This window comes from Rhinichthys klamathensis, unplaced genomic scaffold (genome assembly GCF_029890125.1).
Source record: "Rhinichthys klamathensis goyatoka isolate OS25496 unplaced genomic scaffold, OSU_Roscu_1.1 h1tg000099l_1, whole genome shotgun sequence".
Taxonomy (NCBI): domain Eukaryota; kingdom Metazoa; phylum Chordata; class Actinopteri; order Cypriniformes; family Leuciscidae; genus Rhinichthys; species Rhinichthys klamathensis.
This window is the reverse complement of record NW_026606638.1, coordinates 1,842,021-1,865,671: the sequence shown is the minus strand read 5'-3', so window position 1 is coordinate 1,865,671 and position 23,651 is coordinate 1,842,021. Positions and strand designations below refer to the sequence as shown.

General features: G+C 38.3%; 1 protein-coding gene across 6 annotated transcripts in view; it reads right to left on the bottom strand.

The window, feature by feature from the left end:
- The window catches only part of pisd (phosphatidylserine decarboxylase), a 41,263-nt gene that overhangs the window by 17,187 nt on the left and 425 nt on the right, over positions 1-23,651 (bottom strand). The window contains exons 2-3 of one of the 6 annotated variants that reach the window (XM_056252946.1): positions 23,344-23,402; positions 7,168-7,322 (exon numbers count right to left, since the gene is read on the bottom strand). In XM_056252946.1, coding sequence (XP_056108921.1) covers positions 7,168-7,322; positions 23,344-23,402 — 214 coding nt within the window. Of the gene's footprint in view, positions 1-431; positions 893-1,851; positions 1,973-7,167; positions 7,323-23,343; positions 23,403-23,651 lie in introns of those variants that run through there. The other 5 variants (XM_056252945.1, XM_056252944.1, XM_056252943.1 and 2 more) reach the window with 5 other exon arrangements.

Below are 23,651 nucleotides of genomic sequence, written 5' to 3'. Positions count from 1 at the left end.
TCCCTCTGCTCTACGCATCTTTCGCTCACTCAAGGGGAACAGCATCTGCTCCAAGTAGAGCTCTGCAAACTATGCAGTTTGCATCGGACAGAGAGTGCTACCAACAGCCTAACGTTACGCCACAATTAGGCCAAACGCATTCGCATAGCTGGGATGGTGAAAGAGGGTCCCTTAAAGAGTCCTGTCACACTAACTCCCACTGCACAACAATCGTCCCTCCGCAGGCTGGCCGAGTTCGTGCGAGGTCTCAATAATCCCCTCTCGCTCGCCCACTTTCCAGCCTCGCATGATCCTTCAATTGTCCTCTCTCACTTCGAGCGCACTGTCAACAACCGGTCTAGATCTGACTGAATTCCCCCATCATCCACACACACACATTACATTCTCAGCCTGAACTACGTCCTAGCTTCTCACACACTCCTTGCCGGTACCTGAATCGGCTCCGGTTGCTGAGCTGAGACGGGCCCCCCGGGGGTCCAGGGCCTCCCGTGCCGTCGCCGTGTGCAGGCTCCCCTGTCGCTCCCGCCGAGGAGCCCGACAGGCGGAAACGCCGCACATCAACCCTGACTCTGTGGAGATTGTAGCAAGAGGGAGAGCTGTGCAAAGACCTGCAGCATCTCACCATTTCCCCGCAGTGCTCCGCACCGGCCCCTTTTGCTGCTGCTTTAGACTCCGCTGACACATGATCACTGTGGAGGGATTAGTACGTATGGCAGGCTTTAGCCCTCTCTCGCGCTCCCTCCGTTTGTTTGGCCCGGTGGTTTTCCGCTGCAAAGCTCAAAGACCGGCCCTCCCTGCTCGTCACGTGTAGGATGCTGGGCTGCGATTGGTCGGCCAGTGGATAGGTCCACCTTTTCCTCTAAGCTGCTGCTGAATTCAAGGCCTGGTGCTGCTGGGAAGGCGGCGATATGAAAAGGACAGGGAGAGGGAGGGGTTTGTAAACAGACAATCCTGTCAGCATGTTCTCAGTAGATCCTGAATTCTATCTCTGACCCCATCCCCCCCTTTCTCTCCCCCCCTCATCTTTTTCCTCAACTGAAGGATAAAGAGGAACAAGCTCCTCCTGACTGTTATGATAAACTCTTTCTGATCTCAGAATCACTTTCTCTACAAACTCCACCGCATCAACACACCCTCAAAATACACATTCATTTAAATTCGCACTCATAAGATTATTAATTTCTGAATGTTCTATACAACAATTCAGTACAGTGACAGTAACAGTGGGTCTGAAACTCATTTATATGAATTATGTTATACTTATGCATACACACACATTTATAATTAAAATATATGTTATGCAAGTTACACTATTTATTTAATATTATTATCATCAATATTAATAATATTTTGTTTTAGGACATTGGACCCTACACACAGTATTCCTCATTTTCACATGTATTGCGATACTGTGGAATATCTTTTTTTTTTTTTTGTCTTTAGTATTTCATACATTCTGTAATGTTTCTGTAATAATTTCAGTCTATTTAAATAACATTTTTAATTTAGTCAAGGCACAAAAATACTTATCAAATAAACAATAGGCTTCTGTTGCTGAATTACAGCATTAACATTCTTTTAAAGAAAACCCAGAAGTCAGCGCACTTGACCGCCTGCAAATCACATGAACGTGGGACTTCCTATAAAACAGGAAGTAAACCTTCCTGTCTCAACTGATCTTTTGATCTGTACAAATGAAAATTCGTGTATAAAAACCCTGAATGATCTCCCACTAGAAATAATTTTAGTATTTCTTTGCTTATTCGACAAAATAATTAACCTGAGGATGAAAGAATTCAAATTCAAGCCCACAATTCAAAATACAAAACCACTTAAATTAAAATGACTTACAAAAAGGAAATCTTCACACTCACTTGTACAAAGTGACACAATAGGAAGTCTGTCGTTCTTCTCAAAGGACTAAACTCCTCTCATTGTCTCGGTACAGGGATCCGCACAGATATGGCATGTGTGTGCTGTGATGTCATCACTAAATATTAACCAGACCAATGAGTTACTTCCTATTTGATGACTGTCAAAGTGCCCATCCCACTCCATAAACACACAAATTATACGTATTCAGTAGAAAGGCGTTGATTTTAGCCGTGAAATGGTATTATTTTTGGGACTCTTTGTAAGCAAGATAAACCCTTTTGGGTTTGTTAGGATATATCACATTCTGGACTGGATGAAAAGCTTAAAATGGGAAAAATAATAATGAAAATATTAATGTAAGACATTAAATATTTTCTTAAATTATAATTATACAGTCTTCCATACTGTTTTTGGTCACAAAACAAATTAGTGTTAGTGCATCAAATTAGTATGATTAAAGAGCATCAGAAGAATATGTATTATATATAATCAACAAATAATCAAGTTAGTATTCTTATTTCCTTTAATATATATATATATATATATATATATATATATATATATATATATATATATATATATATATATATACACACACACAATTATAAAATACACTAGCATTCATAAGTTTAGATTTCGTAAGATTTTTTATTTATTTAAGAAAAATTAATACGTTTATTCAGCAAGAACATAAATTGATCAAAAGTGAAAGACTTTTACATTGTTACAAAAAAATTCTAATTTCAAATAAATTAAAATAGAAATCAGTTCATCTGAATTGTATTAATACTTCACAATATTACTGTTTTTCTTTCATATCAAATAAATGCAGCATAAGAGACTTCAATTCTTGTCAACCCGAAACCTTCGAACGCTTTAGTTCATCGATTTAGTATTGTGACAAATGAGTATCATTATCAGAAGACTGTTTTATTGATTTATTTTCCTACACCTCTAGGCAGAAAATATAACAAAGCAATTGTGTGTCTGAGAAGGTTCTTGAAAATGGGCACACCTACACAAAGAGCGCGGGTATCTCCGGCAGCGAGGCTTTCTGCTGCACTGTGCCTTATCTGTAAAATACAACAAAGCCGCTAAACTGAAATCTGTCCACATATATCAGGCGCAAGATAAGCGAGGAGTCCTTGACTGACAGCCTGTGAACACCGATCATTCAGTGATCATTCAAGCCTTGAGTGTTTCAATGGTCTAAGACAAATACATAAGCGTGATATAGATACACAGTGAGTCAAATATGTCTGAAAATGTCAAAAGCACTGGCTATTTTTAAATATCTAGAACACAATGAAATCACTCATAAGGGTTCAAAATGGCATTTTAGAACTTTTTGTTGTTGCTGCTTGTTTTAGACACTGTATAAATAGTCCTGTCCTTCGCAGCTTTGTTGCCCAACCCCCTTCCTTACAAGAAGAAATCTCACCATTGTTTGTGAGGTACAAGTCTGCCATGGTGCTGAATACCCTTAGAAAACCAGTGCTTGTCAATGCCAGGGCTAAATCTGCTGTGTTATTGTTTTAATAAACATATACATTGTGTTGGTCCTGCATTCTACTTTTGCCTGTGTGTAACAGAAGCAAAAAATGTCCTCAAGAATCAAGCTTTTAGAGGTTGTTACACCATTATAAGAGTTTTGTGTGCAAACAGCACTGTCCGGTGCCCGCAGAGACAGGTCATTAACAGGTCAGGCCAAACAGAAGCTCCACGTTGGAGGCTGATGTTTATCTGTTGTATAGGGCAAATAAAAACACTAAAGCACTGAAGGGAAAGCCTTCAAACAAAACCGGCCAATCAGACGCTAGTGACACCACTAGTCAATGTCAACAGGCGCTCAGGTGATTCGGGACAATCAAACAACCACATCAGCTGGCTGGTAATAAAGGCCACACAACAAATGAACACAACATTGTACCCGTCACGGATTGTCTTTACATCAGAGAACATTTAATTAAAAACTTTTATAAACAATTTCAATCAATTCATATTATGAACTGATTATTTAAGTATGCATTTAATGTGATCAAAAGATAAGAAAAAAAAAAAAAAACTTTCAAATTAATGCTTTTTGTTAAGGTTATTTAAATAGGTTAACCATAACCCTATACCGCCGGCGCCTACTGTATGTATATTTTATACACACATTTCTAAGGTCTCTAAATTAACTTGCCTAAAAAAATTCTTGTTTACAATCTACTACCTGCCTTTTGTTGTCTGATTGATAGTTTATATTTTTTAGCAAGTAAAAGGCCTTTTAGTATAATTGTAGGCTATAGGTCGTGGTACATGTGTCTTGTGAAAACTAGCAACTTAGGTTAACTTGAACTAATATTTATATGCATTTTATGCAAGTAGTCTGTTTTACTGTTATATAAACTTCTCACTGATTTACATAATTACAAGCTGTCAAAATTTCATATTACTTTTTTGGCCATATAAATATCAGCAACTGCACCAATAAGAATTTTCTCAGTTTGGGCCTCTGAATAAAATAGAACTGTTTTTGACAAACTCCTCCTATATTATACTATACGAGCCATTAAAGCATGATGATACGAAAACTTTTTTTTCTAATTTAGTCTAAAGGTTCAATAAAGCGTTCCATTTTATCAGGCTTAAATAACCTTACACAAGCAACAGATTTTTGGCTTGCCAAATGAAACGCACTGCCAAACTCTCGATCACCATAACAGCTTGACATCTTCAGCAGTGTCGCACTGACACTTTGAGCCAGGTTTGAACGTTCACACACCGTGTATTTATCAAAGCAACACCACAATCAAAACAGAGCGGTGAAAAAACATTTTGTCTGCATCTTGGTTTACACTTGGCCACTACATGCTTTTTCCTTGATCCAATAGCAGTCCTATGAAAAGACTGGATGTTCAAGCAAAATACTGTATGTAAAATGAACTCCTCCCAAACAAACGTTTTTGATTTAGATTTTGAGGATGTTACATCAGCTTTTGTGAATTGAACTCTGTTGAATTAAAGATTGGACATATATACACATTGCAGAAAGAAACATTTATGCGATTGAAATAGCAATCAAAACTAGTCATGCTTGCTGACTAAGGTGGACACCCTACTTAATATGATTATTTACCATTTGAATCCAACCATGTCATGTCAAAAAATTGAAAAGTCAGCCAGTTAACTTCATTAACAGATGGCTCTATGAACCGGTTCTTTATGGGGAGTCAAAAACACAGCACAATCCCAATTCACAAACAAATGGACTTGTTTTCCATTTATGTATAGTATTATTTATTTTACACAACACTTCTCATTTTTGAGAAAGAGCTTGAGTTTGTTGCCCAGCCCTGTTTGTTTGAACCGCGAGAGGCGTCAAAGCTTACGCTACTAAGTCATACGTCAAGTGTTACTCTTACGTCAAGTGTTGCTCTTTTGGCGGAAGCTAGTTATTTTAGTCGATAAAGTTTTAAATATGGATATTTTTCTTACACAAACGCATCACTTCCCTTCAGAAGGCCTTTATTAACCCCCCAGAGTCGTGTGGAGCACTTTTATGATGGATAGATGCACTTTTATGGACTTCAAACATAAACAGCCATTCACTGCCATTATAAAGCTTGGAAGAGCCAGGACATTTTTTTTAAATAACTCAGATTCGTCTGAAAGAAGAATGCCATATACACCTAGGATGGCTTGAGGGCGAGTAAATCATGGGGTCATTTTCATTTTTGGGTGAACTATCCCTTTAATATGATATTCTAATATCGATCTAGCTTACTGCAGTGCAACAAGTGTCTCATAGCATCCACGGAGGCACAGAGTAACGTTAACTTAACTGTCAACACTCAAATCTATTTTGATATGATTGTTTTGACCAAGTAAAACAGCGCAGCCACAATTTTAATTGGTCAAATAAAGTGACCTGTATGAATAGTTATTCAGGACTTGCGGCTGTTTTCTTACATCTAATAAAATAATGTGATCAAACATAACTGACAAAGTTGAAGTTAAAGGAAGCGGATGATTAATGTAACTTTAATCATAAAAGAAACAAAACGAAAGGAGCGGCAGATGGTGGCATTTGAGCATAATAAAAGCTCCGGAGCGCCTCAGTTTTGACTCGAGACCGGTGTCGCGCATGTGTCTGTCATTAGCATTCGTTCCCAAGGCTCTCGGCCCCGCCCTGCTTCATACCACAGTAACGGTAGTAAAGCATTATCTCATCCATGGATTGCTTTCCATCGGCTGTGGAGGTGAATACGACAATTCCCATGATTCCATGCTCATTCACAGTGTCATCAAGCTACGCCTATGTTATTGTTTTGAAAAAGTGACATCTAGCATACAGTGCATTTAGGTCTCAGTGCATTGATATTTTGACAGTTCTTTCTAGTAATTTCAAAAGTTTGTTAATAATCTCTTCTATAAAGAGCTCAGATACATTTACAATGTGTTGATGTATTTAATTATAATAGTATATATTCAGTACAGATATAGGCTACATAGTATAGATGATTGAATGCTCGTTTGCTTTGGTGTTGCCACCCCTCACAGTCCTCATGTCACCCCATAAATAGTTTTCTAGATTCACACCGGCTTTTACATATTCTACTGTTATTGAAAAACTGTTAATTTAATTACCTTGAATAAAACGGAAAAACCTTTGTCTCAAAATAGTCAATTTTATCGATTCTCATTTGCTACATAAATCTACAACATTTTAAAAACATTACATCGAAATAGCACAGAATCAACTTTGCGTTGCTGTCCGCGATCAAGGATCAGCTAAATTTACATGTGCATATCAAACGCGGTTGTTAAGAAAAGTGATGAGGTGAATTGTGCCATCTTGTGGTTTAAAGGGAAAATAAAGTCAAAAGCGCCTTTTACCTCAGTGCGCGCGCGCGCGCACACACACACACACACACACACACACACACACACACACACACACACACACACACACACTTGAACATGGGCTCCACAGAGTATCTCAGTATCCAGAGACATTGAAGACATTTAACACAGGTTATTCCATCAGTGTCCCAACTTAACTAAACACAGGACAAAAACTGAGAAAAATGGCTTTAGGGTTGAAAGAATTTTGAATGATTGGGTATCAGTTTTCGGTTTCAGTAAACTTGAAATATTTGCATACTATAGTGCATGGCACACGACCTCCTGTGCCGAAATTAGGACGTGGGAAAGAGGTTATGGAAATGGCAGACAACAAATTTTCAATGGCAACAGTTTTTATTGAATTTTACAAACAATGAATAATGTGCTTGAGTTTGACCTTACCTGAACTCCATTGGCAATCCGTGGTGGCACTTCAATGCCAAGCTTTTCCAGCTGCCGATCTTTGTATCGCCCATATTGGTCGTATCCTGCATAGCCCCCGCCTGTAGCTATAAGAAGAGGAAGAGGCCGTACTCGGGCCTGTAGTCCAGGAAAACCTAAAAGCGGGAATTCATACTTTTATTCAGCAAAGAAACATTAAATTGATCAACAGTGAAAGTAAAGACTTTTACAATGTTACACAAGAGTATAGTTGAATAAAAAAGTTCAAAAGAACAGCATTTAGTTGATCAAAGAACCCTTAAAATATGTATCACAGATTCTACAAAAAATATTAAGCAGCAGTTTTTAACATGGATAATAATAAGACATCTTTCTTGAGCAGCAAATCAGCATAGTCTAATGATTTCTAAAGAACGATATGATCTGAAGACGATGCTGAAAATTCTGCTTTGCCATCACAGGAAGAAGTTTATTTTTAAAATATAAAACAGTTACTTTAAACTGTAATAATATTTAACAATAATACGTTTTTTTAACTGTATTCCTATCAAATAAATGAAGCATAAGAGACTTAAAAAAAATTGCCAACCCCAAAACTTTGAACATTAGTGAATAATTATATAACAAAAATACATCATTAAAATGTATTCATTAGGTTCTTTAGAGATCAATAGCAAATATTCAGAAGAAAGATATTGTTCAAACAAAACCATGCCTGGGGGTTTGCACCAAAAAAGAAGACCCTTTCAACTTTCAGTGTAATAACAGGATAAACCCTATACCGTTGGTGGAAAATATATTTTGTCAATTGTTCAACGACGCATAAAAACGTATGTGGCCGTTTAGGGAACAAATATTTAGTAAGTGTGACCATAGGTGCAGATCCCGAGGGTGACATAACCTGACACAAAAGCTTTCGGTGTTTTGGCACAATGATAAACTGCATTTAACATAATTAACTCATCAGGTATATCAGCTAGAGAGTGACTTGATTATTTATTCAAGTTTCTACGTTCACAAACCACTGTTAATTTGAACAGAAAAGCAAGCATACTGTGTGTGGGATTTGGCATGGAAGAAAGCACGTAAAGAGCACTTCATTTATAATCACTAAAAACCGGTCACTCATTTTAGCTCATCGCGCTCTCACAGAGTTCTGTTACAATTAATGAAGCTGACTGCACAATGAATCTTTTATTTACATAGTGTTTGTTTGTTATAATGAACAGAATCCACTCAGTCACCGCGCAAAACATGACAAATAGGGTCCTCCCTCGAAATCGGGTCTCTATTAACTATCAGTTAATGATTATACTTACAAACAATATTAATTTATAATATGCACAGCTTACTATATAGTGCATAAAACAAATTGAATGCAATTTATTTCACTTGATAAACTGTTAATTAATAATAGCATATTAAGTGAATAATTAAACGATTGCATTTTTTTATAACTGAAATTTAGACGTTTATCGCTTAATTTAATAATTACATTAAAGATGATCATGAATACATGTAGGGTAAGTGCAAAAAACGAGTGTATAAGCTAAGCTATCGGGATAATCGGGTATCTGTAAGCTATGCTAGTACATAAGCTAACTAATACAGACATTAATGGTCATTATAACAGTGCAAAAACAGCATTCATCATAATGTGATTTTGTAGGAATTGATTCAGGCGCTACAGAGAGAGTACCTATTAAAAGTAATTTGAGCCAATGGGATTGCTTGGGGTCCTGACAGAGACCAGATTTCGAGGGAGGACCTGTTCAAGTTCAAAACGGTGCGCAACGTTTTGCTACGGTTTCCGGGTTGAACTAGCCTGGTTAAAACCAGACCATTCTCAGTTGTAACCGAGTTATGGTCTGGCAAAGCGTCATAGACAAATCATTTCCAGAGGGGCGTCACCAACGGACGTCGCGGATAGACCTAAAACCAATCAGAGCGATGAAGGAGATGACGTGTGCAGAGCGGCGGAGAAACATCTCCGAGTGTTGTTCTTTGCTCGGTTTTTAACAAAAAGGAAACGTTCAAATCGCTTAAAACAGACGCGATAGCTGATTCGAACGAGTGATGTTCGACGGCGGCGTCCATCTTTGTAATGTAGGCTACAAAATCTGCTTCAAAATCCCAGCGCTGTCGTCATCGTGTAAAGCCCGGCCCAACGTTTCTGATTGGTGCCTCGATTTCGGCGGATTAGAAATGGGCTTGAATGAGCTCTTTGCCAGACTAACTTTCAGAGCAAATCTAAATTTGCCGGAAGTTGTCTGGGTTTTCCCAGGCTAGGGTTGAACGTCATGTTTCCTGGAAACGGCGTGCACCGGTGTGCAACGGGGTTTGAGATACGTTTTCTCTTGTTTGGTGGGTGTGTCAGAAGAACTGCAGTCCAATCAGCAGCAACATGTATATAAAGCACGCGGTATTAAAGTGAACTCGCACAATGGGTTCAAGGAAAGTAATTTACAAATGTGTTCGATGCAGCTCGGTATACGCAACAACTGAGGATATTAGAAGACATGTTTGTCGTTAGTTTTATTGTAAAAATATAGGATATCTACATAATGATGTAGTTGTTTATATTTTTAGCTTCATTGCAAGTGTGAAGACATTTGGTATAGAAATAAACAATGGCAATTAAGTGCTTTTCCTAAAAATGAGAAAGAAAATACAGGGTATTATAACAGTATGAACTACAAATAAAGTCAGTTTGTGAGGCTAAATAGATGTGTTTTAGTCTGAATTAGGTAAGATGTGTGCTTCCATTTCAGTTTCCACAAATCCCTTCACTCGATTGGGATGTTCTCTTGTGTTCTGTGCGGCAAGTGCAGTAACTGTAACATTGGGCATAGCCTATTTTGTAGTATTAAACAAACACAGATTTATACCGACTTCATCAGGCTCCGAAAATTCTTCACAAAGACCACAAAGAAATGGCCTTCTCAGCTGCCATAGTTGCAACTCTTGCGTCATCAGAACAGTGTTCAACGCATCACCGTTTCGGTTTAAAACACGTTGTACAACGTTTTGTTGGGGCTGAACGCAGCCCTGATTAGTCTCCACACTGAGTTTTTGTTCAGTGCTAACTTAAATACCTCTGATTGGCCACTGCGTTCAAGAAATCAATATGTTTATGGTTGGCTACACTGTTTAACGCGGCAAAACACGTTGTATTTTTTATTATTTTTTTTTATTATCTTTTAACAGTAAAGGATTTGGAGACAGTGATCCATGCATTTATTTCCTCCAGGCTGGATTATTGTAACTCACTGTACCTTGGTGTGGCCAAGTCCTTCTTACTGGAACTAGAAAGAGGGAACATTTCGCCTGTTCTTGCTTCGCTTCACTGGTTGCCGGTCGAATACCGTGTTAAGTTCAATGTTTTATTGTATGTGTGTATAAGGGGTTAAATGGCCAGGCTCCTCACTACATTACAGATCTTCTTCTCCACCGGAAATGTTCTAGGCCCTTAAGGTCCTCAAACAAGTTGATGCTGACTGTGCCACGATCTAGACTGAAGTTAAAGGGTGACCGTGCCTTTTCTGTTGCTGCTCCACATCTGTGGAATGATTTGCCGGAACACTTAAGGCTGTATTTTGATAGCTTTAAATCCTCACTACTTAATGTGTGTGCGTTCCTGTTTATGTGTTTTATTGTCTGAAGTGATTGTACAGCACTTTGGTCAGCAGTGGCTGTTAATGCGCTAATAAAAGTGCCTTGCCTTGGCAGGTGTTATACTAGGAAGTACATTACTGCCACCTACTGGGAACTGAATCAAAGACTTCCTCTATTCCCTTTACTCTCCCTTCAATACACTTCAGGGTCCAAGCCACACTAGCGCTGCGTGTTCAGTTCCTCTAGTGAAGCTCAGATCCTAAATTCTTTTATACAGATTAGCTTTTATTAGATATTCTATCAATTTTGATACTTTACTACCATTATCAGGACTTACAGTAGTCAACATTTAAAGTGGATCAAAAAAGTTCATAAAAGTTGTCCTAAGACAAGAACGGGTATTGTTCAAAATTCATAACTTTGTTGAAAGGTTTTGATCCACTTCAAATGTTGACTACTGTATAATACTCTTCAGAATTGATACTTTTCTTAATTCCCTAGATCATTTATTTCTCTCATTTAAATATTTCTTGCGATGCATAATTAAGCTACATGTTCTGTTTCTCTAGTCCCACACCCATCACACAAACCTGTCCTATTACATAGTATTATTCAGCCCTGTATGACCTATGCTGAGACTGGAAATAACACATTCTTCTTTCCTTTCCCCTCCTTAAAATTCCTTAATCTTCCCACCTGCGGTTGTATGAAGTATAGATGTCTACCTTTTATTTCATTATCCCAGATCATTTGCCACTTATAAAGCATTTGTTTCTTGATTACTGATTTAATCTCTGATCTACTGTACTTTATCTTCATTGCCCATGTTCTGTTTTGCCAAACAATCTGCTTCCTCATTCCCTTCAACACCAATATGGGCTGGGACCCACAAAAACTGAACTTTCATATAATGCGGTTGCATTCTATATAGATTAAACGGAGCTAGCATTATGTCCTGTCTTATGAATGTTGAGCATCAATACTAAGTCTTGAGTCCGAAGAAATAATTGTCTCATATTATACATTTTATATAATGTAATCATTATAGCAAGTAGCTCCCCTGTGAACACTGACACATAGTCTTGATTTTCTTTTCCTTTCTTCTGTTTTCAGTTTTGGAATGGTGTAGGCAATTCCCACTTGTCCTTTCTCTGGATCCTTTGATGCAGAGTCCATATTTATTCTTAAAGGGTTAGTTCATCCAAAAAATATATACACATGTCATTTACTCCCCCTCAAGTTCCAAACCTGTATGAATTTCTTTCTTCTGCTGAACACAAAATAAAATATTTTGAAGAATGTAGGTTAGCCAAATAGTTGATGGGCCCCAATGACATCCATAGTATGATTATGAAAAAAAAAAAAAAAAAAAAAAAATACTATGCAAAATCAATGGGGTCCCATCAACTGTTTGGTTACCGACATTCGGCATTCTAAAACAACTCGGATACTCAGCAATTTTTTTTTTTTTTAAATCTCCAAGTAATACATTAGTAGATTAACCATCATACTTTCAATTAATTTGGATAAATGAGTTGTCAAAGCTATATAGGTCTATAATTCAAAGGACTGCTTGGATCCTTTCCAGGTTTCTTAATTGGAATTATTAACACCTCTTTCCAGCTATTCTGTCATTTTCCCTCAGTCCAAATCGTACACATTTTAGAGTCACTTCAAAGGATTTTACACTAAGATGTTTTAAAGTTCCCCTGTAGTGAAAATTCAAGTTTTTAATGTTTATATGTCTATGTGGTGTTTTTAATATATGCTTTAAGACAAACCAGCACTATTGCTGAGTATTTTCTCCTTAAAACAGCAGTGAACCAAAGACGGTCTCAAAAACACGGTTTGATATCACTGGTGTTTCTGACGTCACAAACTACTTTATAACCAATGTGATGGATTTTTAAAATAAAATAGTAAACTATTAATTCTATCATTACTTAAAGAGTACATTTTGTTCAAGTGTTAGAATGTTATGTTGAGGGTGTGTAACCAGTGGAAACTTTGAGATGCTGGCTAGACAATATCAAAAATATAAAAGTCTATAACAGTCTCATAACATATTGAGTAATCATATGAACTTCTAACCTCTTCCATTTTTTTTATGATTTTGAGATCTAAATTTGCTTTGCCAGTAACAGAGGGTGAAGTGGGGGCTTGTTTTGCACAGATTGAACCAATCGTATTGAAGGAAAATGATCATGAGTAATAGGTCACATTAATCGTACTGTTGTATATATGTCTACCATATAAAAACCTAATGCATTCTTTTTGGGAGAGATTCTCTGAGAAATGCTCGAGAACTCTTCTGGCCGTGATTAAATCATTTAAAGGGCATTTGCTGAAGTCTGTCTGGTTATTATTGCTGCGCAGCAAGTTAGTTTGTGGAGCAAGTTAACAGATTAGTGAGACACTAAAGATCTTATTCACGAGTGATAGTTTCAAAAGGGGCGAGAAGTCGTTCGACTCGGTGTGAGACTCTTAGATGGGGTAAGGGAACTATAAATCTTAGGCATTTTATGCGGTCAGAATAGCTACTCTTAGGCGTCAACAAACGCGGTCAGAAGTGAAGTAACCGGAGTTTTGCAGGTGTCAGGGACACTTGGTTCAACCTAAGTCAGGTGCGTAGGGGAAAAAAATCTACCACACCAATCACGTCAACATGAGATCGTCATCGAGTGGATCTCTGAGCTGGTGTGAGTTAGGCTTGCCGCGATAGACGGTGTTGACGGTATTACCGGTTTTAAGCCCCATCACCGGTGACATCACTTTCCCACCGTGACACCGCGATGTCTTGACTTTTTTAAAGTATTCGTTTTTGCTCAAATATTTATTTGAATTAATTAAAAATAATAATTATCAATTATTTAGTTCAGAAGAGAGCATACATTATAATTAAAAACTGAACTGCGCAGTGCGTGTCAAGAGCCAGTCACGTCACAGATCAGCAAGCATCAGGATTCCATTTAGCACGTGTGGAGATGAGAACGAGTCAAATTACAGAAAAGCAAGATAATGGCGGAATGTGTAATTTATTTAGGCCTGTTTTATTTTCTTATTCGTTAATAAACGTTTTATGGTTCTTATTTGTTTGGGCCCACAGTTTGACGATTTTCAGCCTATGCATGGGGTTATTTTTATTCGTTCGTTATGCTAATAAAAGTTCTGTCTATAAATAAAAGTTTTATTATCAGCAAGCCGAGTTGTTGTTTTTTGTCCATTCAAGCAATTGACGCTGAATTGCCAATTGACGCTTATTTCGAAAGTGAAAGTATAACGCGCACGCATTTAAAAGCTATTTAACCCCCCCCCCGCCCGCCCCCCACGGTGACACTGGGATTACCGGTGTTGTGACACGTCGATTAACCGGTGGGAAATTTTCCTCACCACGGCAACCCTAGTGTGAGTGAGTGGAGGCGGGGCTAATTTGCATTTTCATAGAACCGTGTATACTTAATGAGGCAAGGGTGTAGAAATACATTCAAGCTATTTTAAGACATGCGGACATTTTTCAAGAAAAAAAACCTTTTAAATATGCCTAATATGATATGAATTTAAAGGGGTCATATAATGCCATTTTTGTACAAGCTAATAAGATTCTTTAGGGTCTAAATTAAAAGTTTGTAATATACTTTAATTAAAAATTCTCATTAGTATTGTAAGAAAACACTTATTTTACCTGGTCAAAAACAGCTCTGTTTTCAGCACGCCGTTTCAGTGCATATGACTTTAAATGATAATGAGCTTTGCTCACCCCGCCTCTCTGTTCTGTGCATACACCATTTGTAACACAATAACCATAACGCGTTGTTCAGTATAAACGTGGGATTATGAATTATATTGAGAACGTCATACATAGAAAACATGCCGTACCCTGAGTGTAAACCTTAGACGCATTCATTGTGAAGCGTGCAGCAAGCGATTTGCAAAGATTAATATATTAATATAAAGTTTAATAAAACGTTACACTCACTTCCGTTCTTCTGGACATTCAGCAGGAACACGAATATCTGGTACCGATCCTTTTTTCATGAGCAGCTTCTTAGCAAAACCAACTTTATACTGACCCTCGTTTATAAAGCAGTCTGGTGTGTGAAATGATTCGTGCAAACATGAAAGCATTGACGTTGCTCGTGGGGAATATTCCCTTCGAAAACAAACTCAGCCACTGCGTCTTCAGCGGTTTGGATTTAGGAACATCAAAATGACTGCTGTGTTCATTATTACACCCAAGAACAGAACACCACAATCGCTTAGACGCCTGTACTCCAGCATATCAACAATGACCGCGCGGACTATGATTGACAGCTCCCTCACGAGCGAGGGCGGGTCTGTGTTGAAACCAGGGATGGAAATTAACTTTTTTGTCCACCGGCCACTGTGGCTGGTGGATTTCAAAATCTACCAGCCACTCAATGTTTTTACCAGCAGCCACTTTCTTGCTTTTAACCGACAATGTGTAACTGCATGCAGCATGTGGAAATGAATACTACAAGAATACTTAAGCAGTTTATTTAAATCTCAAGTCTCAATTAAATACAGACATTTTCTCTTTCTCTCACCCTCGGCCTCATCCACCTAATATTTTTGTTTTGATGATAAATTGAGCCAGCCTCCAAAAGTTATTAACCTGTCCTGTGATTTTTTTCTCTCTCACACACAACACTCTCCAGACACGAACTTATGCACTATAGTATGTTGGTTGCCTTTACATTAGAATAATATTTCATATAATCTAGATATGGAATGGAATAAATAGCATTCAATGCAAAATGAATATGTCTCATATATTGAAATCAAGTTTTATGTGATAAAATATTTGCTTTGTTGTGCATTAGAACCAGACGCTCGAACTTGACGCGGGAATGAGGCGTAGCCTATTCGCGTGCCACGCTCTACGGCTCATTCGCGCCGCAGGATTTTTTATGCGTGTAACGCGTCTTTGCATTGACTTAACATTGAAATCACTCGCGCCAGACGCTCTATTCGCGTCTGGTGTGAACGCACCATGATGTTTTCTCTGCAGACCTCTACGCCTGCGATGTAACCCCTACCCCACTTTTTTTTTGAAGGTGTGCCTCCTCTAAAAGTGTCCGCCGTCTGGGTGAAACAGTATGCTATTTTTATTTACCCGCCGCGGTGGCCGGTAGGTGAAGCGAGTTTACCCGCCACAACCCAAAATCACCCGCATTTGGCTGGTGGCGGGTGCTAATTTCCATCCCTGGTTGAAACGCTCCTGTCAATCAACAATCGTGGGAGGGGCTTCCGAGCGTGTGACGTCACACGGTCGAACGGCTCGATTTGAGGTAGGGGAAAACATATAAGGAGATTAAAACAAAAACACTGGATGGATTTTTATCATTTTATGATGGTTGTGTACAGGCACTGCCAACACACATTTCAGTACAATCAACTTGTAAAAGTGCATGTACCATTATATGACCCCTTTAAATATGATATGGTGATCAAAGAAGCGTTTTAAGGGATTCAATCATTGACTACAGGGGGACTTTAACAAATTGTAACTCATGACCTGAGGCTGACGATTTCATTGATTTCAATGCTCTCTTTAATTTTTAGAGATTTAATTTTTAATTTAAGAGAAATTAACATATTGTACACCATCTGTTGGAGTTTTGGATGTTCATATAACTTTTTATTCCTGCGCCCTTTACTTTCATTTGTTAGATTATCTGAGCTATTAATACTAATGAAAGCCCTTCGAAAAGTTTCTTCTTTTTTTTATAATCACTCATTGCCATTTCTTCACCCATACTTAATACTGGAGTTCTTTCCTTATTCCACTCATCTTTTTAATCATTTTCCGGACAACTTGAATTGGAGTACTTTTACCCATTTTATTACAGAAATTTATAAACTTTTCCTTTTTTTTTGCACTCCTAATTTTCCTTCTAACAGCTTGTGCTCGCTTATAATTTTTCAAATGTTGCCAGTTAAGGCTCCAGTATTTTAAAAGCTTTCAATTCTCTTTCATCACTATATTACATTCCTCAAACCGCCAAGGAATCATCTACTCCTCCCTCTTCCCTTTACTTCTTGGAATACATTTTGACGACACATTTTGTATTACTGACATAATCTGTGAATTTATTATTTCAATGTCACTTCCTTCATTTATCTCTAGTTGACTTAATCCTATAGACCTGGGGTTCTCAAAGTCTATATTCAAAGGTCCAAATCTGAATTTTCATCAATGTCAAAGGTCCGAAACTAGGGGGGGGGGGGGGGGGGGGCTTACATGCGCTTCATGAGACACACGCGCATTTGCACACACACGTAAGGTCTCTCGCTCTCTCCCTCTCTGCCGTACGCGCGCTGCACGGTTTGGAGCTCGCGAGTTCTAGATTCCGAGAGATTTGAACTAATTTGCGGGCATCAGGAGCCGCTATCAATATGCGGGAGACTCCTGGAACTTCCGGGAGATTTGGGATATCTGTGAACGCATACCTCTCTGTCCGATCATCTTTGAAAACTCAATTTTCTTCGTCAACTTTTCTTTTCCTGGACAATGACATCCTCCACACCCATTCAAACGCTTACGCCAGGAAGTGTCGCGTCGCGGTCGCGCCCGATTACGTCAAAAGTCACACGCTCACTGGATGTCATCGTTTGAATTCGTTTTAATTTTGGACCATCATAAAAAATAAACAAATGATTTTAACATGCGTTTATCAAAATAGGAAATCCAGACTTTTAATCCCTTACACACAATTAGGGCTCTTGAAATACGAAATGGAGGCGGGTCCGGATTGAATTCCCTCCGGGTCCGGATCCGGACCGGAGTCCGGACTTTGAGAAGCACTGCTATAGACCTTATGCACCAGAGAAACAAGCGCGCCGTCATCATTAGAATATTGTCTTTGAACTTCCGTTTTTGCGGTCACTCTGTATATTTCTATGGCATCGCTGTCGAGGAGTAATTAGCTGGTGAAGTGGATTTACTTATTGTAGAGTTAACGAAAGTTATCATGAGCATTGTAATGTTTATCATAAGCATTGTAAAGCAGATGTCTTAACAAATGTCGACCGGGATTTTTTTTTACAAACCGTTCATTCATACCCATGCAAGATCGCTGTGAAAATACAGACCGGAAGTCAAAAGACAACGAGCGCAGCGCTGAAAAGGGGTGGGGCTACATAAGGTCTATATCACTCATCTCTAGAAATTCTCCCCAGTTTGCCTTAATGTAAGTAGAATTAGAAAGCTTTTACCTAGCTATTAAAATCCCCACAGAAATTATTGAGGGCTTAAATGAAGAGAGTAATTTGGTAAGTCACTCAACACCAATCTTTTACATCGATAGTTATGTAATAATGAACTTATACAATCCATCCTGCTCATACTTCTTCGACTACTACATATTTCGACTACTGCCTTTAGGCCCTTTACACACCACTTTATATGGCAATTCTGCTTTAACAAACGTAATACACCTTCCACCTTTACTACTGTTTCAATCTCTTCTCACACTTATGTAACCATTTTAAACAAAATCAATTTTGGGGTTTAGCCAACCATGATTCTTAGATGCATATTACTTCAAGATTCTTTGCCCCATTTGATCTATATATCCTTTAAATTCCTGACCATTAGGCACCAAACTCCTAGCATACCACTGAAGAATAGTTAGCAGCATAATTATCCATAACATGCTTCTTGGCTATTTTGAATATATGCCATAATTCTTCTCTAATTGTTTCCCAGGTTAGCCCATTTACATCCAAGAACCTCTATTCAGCGCTTACTATAATTTGAATCGTCCATTCTCCTTTCAGTCTATGCTGAACAATTTATTACTTCAGCTATAAAGATAAGACATTTTTCTTACTAACAATCAGCATATCTCCTTTTATTCTTTTATCACTTGTACATCAATAGATATGACTTATGTCACTACAGGTTCTACTCTCCCTTTATCTTTTTGTTTGTTCTTTATCTACTGCCTTGACAGCATTTGCATAGGATAACTTACATTTTGTCATCTCCTGTTGTATTTCTACAGCCACACTATGATCTCCACCACTATTGCAGAATTTTACTTCTACACCTTCTCCACATTTCCCATGTTCTTGCGCTCCCCCGCAACAAGCACATCTCTTCTTTGATCTACATACTGCAGTATGTCAGTATCTCTGACAATGGTAACATCGCAACAGAGGTTCTACATCAGATCTAACATAACTGAAGATCTAATGAATCCTAATTTGACTCGTTCTGGCAGAACTCCTTCAAATATCAGTAGAACTGAAACTAGTCAACTTCCATCTCTAATCTTTTCAAACGTCTTGCTTCCACCACTTTATCTCCATCCAAATTTCTTGTTACCTTGTCCATGGTTATTCCTAAAAGAACTCCTCTAATCACTCCTCTTATCCAGAAGCTTTGTCCAACCATTCTGTTTGCATATCACCTTTATACTCATTGCTATCTTTTGTTTATTACTACGCAGGACGCGAGTGGCGTGATGCGACAAAAGACAATAGAACCCATTTTAATCAGTGATGTTTTCTACATTGGATGCAGCGCGACGCAACACGACAAATCCCTGACAGTAAACGGATGCCTCGTTTTATTTATGACTTACTGACATGAAGGACAACTGCTTTGCAATAGGTGCTTTGTTGCAACCGGTGTAGACACAGTGTTAGAGCTCCATCCTGAAGTATTTTTGCAAATTTGTCCTCCCCTATTAATTCCTTCAACTCTTGTCAGAGCAACTGGATTTACTCCTAACATACCTTCTCCACCAAACTATCATTCTTAATTCATCCTGACACTTAATCGCATCCTCTCTTTCACTACATAATACTACTTTTGGACTACTTTTTCCTCTCGTTATGTCACTACAGGTTCTACTCTGCCTTTCTCGACCACATTGCAGCCCTGAATGTCAGCAGAGATCGGGTCTACTAGACAATCCCCTGTGAAGACCTCGTCGACATGAAAGCCATTGGCACAGGTCCTCAGCAAAGACCCGAGAACCAGACAGGTCCTCTGCACAGACCCCATGACCAGCCAAAGGAACTGGACAAATATTTGAATGCTACTGAACCCAATCTGAATTCTGCCTTGTGATGCTGCCTGAATCATAATCACACAGTTTGATCATTGGCAAGAGGAGAACTGGCCCCACTGACAGAGCCTGGTTTCCCCCAAGAATTTCTCCATTCTGTCACCTGACGGAGTTTGGGTTCCTTGTCACTGTCGCCTCTGGCTTGCTAAATTGGGGACACTTAATATTCAACAATATTATTGATCTGAATGTACTAAAGCTGCTGTATGAGAACTGAGCTGGACAATGACATCATTTTTTGAAGAACTGCTTTATATATGAAATGAACTAATTTAATAATTGATGTTCTCTACAACGGAACTGAATCAACACTGAACTGACTTCAGCCGAAACGTATAATTTTCCTGTTATCTCTGTAAAGATACAATCTGTATTGTATAAAGCATAATATAAATAAAGGTGACTTGACTTGTTAGAACTCTTTTCTTTCCCTGGCTACTTGTGACCATGCTACCTCAATCTCATCCTCATCTGTGCCATTTGTCCTCTTTTTTGCCTCTGATCCAGATTTTTCTTTGAACTTGCAAAACACCCGCCTGCAGTAGCTTCTACACCTCCACTCGGCCCTCACATCTTGTAAACGGAAACATTTGTCGCTTTTAGAATGCAAACAAAGATACGCGCCAGAGTCGTGCACACGGGTGGATGAACAGCTAATATTTAATGTAACGGATGGAATAATATTTATGTTGTCATTTGCGGTGCAGGTTGGGAATCAATAGGCACAGATGGACCGTGGGTCCAATAGCCAAGACTATTTTGACTCAATTCGCTACCCACTGACAGGCAGCTGCTTTCAAACGGTCCAGCGCTTACCGTATTTGTGTTCACGCTCTGTAATCTGAAAACAGTCAACGGTTTCTAATCACAACTTGTTTTGTCAGCTAACTGAGCTGACAATGAAGTGATTGACAGCTTCCATTATTAAGGGAGTGCTCAACAGCTTCAGATATTAAGGGAGTGCTCGACAGCTTCAGTTATTAAGGGAGTGCTCTTTGCTCACTTTCTGTGAATAATCCATTCGCAATTTGAATAAGTTTTATTTTTCATGCTGCTAAGAGGACCAACAGCCACGTATACACTGCAGAGTTTCAGGAGAGACAACCGCATTTAAATGCAGAGTGAATCCACTAAAATATCCCCGATATTATAATATGACAGTAAAGGCTCATATTTGGCAAGATGTTATTTTAATTTATAGAGACCTCTAAGAGTCTGATAGCCTATGGTGTGATTTATGCACACTGGATCATTTGCCAAATCCATTTCTCCAATATGCTAGCCTATTATTATGGAGAAAACTGATTCTAGACCAGAAGTTATGGGCAATCGTAAATCTAATCCATAAGAATTGAGCAGTTTAGTCCAAATTTTCTCTAGAGACACGATCGCTTTATATGATGAACAGATTTAATTCACATACAAACATTGATCAAAAAACAACAAACCTGCTTGACACATGAAAACAAACCACTTACTGAAGATCAAACTGGTTGCGTAACACACAAGAATAAACCTTATTGGTTCTCCCCCTTAAAGCAAACATGCTTAAGCTTCCTTTTACCACAACTGAGGTGTAAGTTGATGAATGTTAATGTGAATAAAAGCCTAAATTCAATCTGTTCATCACATAAAGCAGGGGTTCTCAAAGTTTTGATAGGTGAGGGCCAATTTAGGAACCCAACATTGAACTGAGGGCCGCCAAAGTGGCGGGGGAGAAAACGAAGAAAAAAAAACTGAAAAGAAAATCCCATTTGAAATTATTTTAATGACCAGGTTGCATCTCTACAGTTTACATTAGTTGCAATAAACACATTTTAATTCATAACTGAAGCTAAACCTGGCAAAACTTGTGAAAATTTTGGGGGGGAGAGAAAGAAACTTTTAAAATAGAAGCTTACCAAACAAGTCATCATCATCATTCATTTCTATCATTGCTTGTCAGTCGCGTTTCCATTATTGCAGATTTGCATATTATTATCTATCTTTTTTAACCCGTAACTGAAAAACGAAAAATGAACGGTTGTTGTCTTTTTAAAACGCAAAGTTGAACAAAATTTTAATTTGAACTGGCTTCACCAACTGCTGCGCAAAAAAGTAAATATCGACAGACTTTTTCTAAGGCCAAATTAGAACCTGGAATTTATATTTTTCCCGCAGTGATGAATGAGAAGAGCCATATAGCCTGTACGTGTCTGATCTAGCCTGATTTATAGGTGAGTTATAGGCTAATGATAATAAATGCGTCTGAAAAAACAGCGAGGCATTTTAATTGTTTATTAATAAATATTGTTTTCTAAGTGTCGGCTAAAAACATATCTCCATCTCCGCTGTTAAGCAGATGCGCTTTTAGAGAGAAATCCACCTTTCATACGGATTACATAATCAGGTATTTGCTTTCGATTCGAGTTTGTTTGTTTAAAAGTGCACATTTTAAGCTTTAGCCTACATAGGCTATATTTTGTTTCAGTTCTCGCGCTCCAGTTCACGGAGATCATGAAAGCGCGTAGTAGCCTAGGCTACTGATTGTTTTATTTTATTTTACAAAAGCACGTTTTCTTGTTATGAGTTTACACAAATAAAAGTAGTTGCGAATAATGCATTATTATTTTCTGTATGACCAGAAATGATAGACTAGTTTAAGTTGTTTCCACTGTTGATAGGAAAATGCAAGTGTTCGCGCCCGCGAACATTTTGAAACGTAATGGAAACGCGGCTATTAATAAGCTTGACATTGTTAAGATTATTAGTAAGTCACATTGAATATTGATTACTTGGTCAACATACCCTTTTAAATTGCAATGGGATTTGTGGTGCTGGTTTCGGTTGGCCACGATTCCTATTCCTGTGTAGACAACCACTGTTCCTGGTGGCCTTGGGAGTGAGGTCAAGTGTGATCGGTCGGTCGGACCATGTAATTACCGCTTATGCCTATGGATGCCGCTAAACACCACTAAACGGAGATATTCATTTTTTCAAAGCAATAGTTTTAACAGTTTTACAGATGTTATCGCGGGCCGCCAGAAATGTTTCGGCGGGCCGCCATTGGCCCGCGGGCCGCACTTTGAGAACCTATGACATAAAGGGATCGTGTCTCTTCAGAAAATGTGGAATAAACTGCTCAATTCATATGGGTTGGTTTTACAATCAATTTATGAACCTTTTGAAGCATCAAATTGGTAGTTGCTTAGCTGTCAATGGAGGGACAGAAAGCTCTCAGATTTCATCAGGAAGATCCTCATTTGTGTTTCGAAGATGGGGACGAGTAATGAAAGAATGATCATTTTTGGGCATTTGTTGTGTATGCATTTGTGTCACCTTGCTTACCCAAGTTAGCATTTGATAGTGGAAATAGGGGATGAATAAATTAATAAAAATATTATATTTGATTGGTAATGTATTTACTCTTGCAAGTTTCCAATTACAATAACAAAAAAAGACATATGGAGAGAGAGAGACTGACCTTTGGAGAATAACCTCTGATGACCCCATCTCAGACCAAAGCCACCATTCTGCAGAAAACTGAACAAAACAAAATAACACAATTGGTAGGAAACACTCGAAAACTACACAACCAACATGCACATTTATGAGGGTCTCAGTATGAACAACTTAAAAGAATCTCGCTATGTAGAAATGGGCAGTAATGGTAAAACAATAGTGAGGAAAATTAATTAATAAATATCTTGAAATTCGTCCAGCTAGTATAGACATAATGTAGCAGTCAGCAGATCCTGTATTAATTATAGTAAATGGGCCTATAAGTAAAAG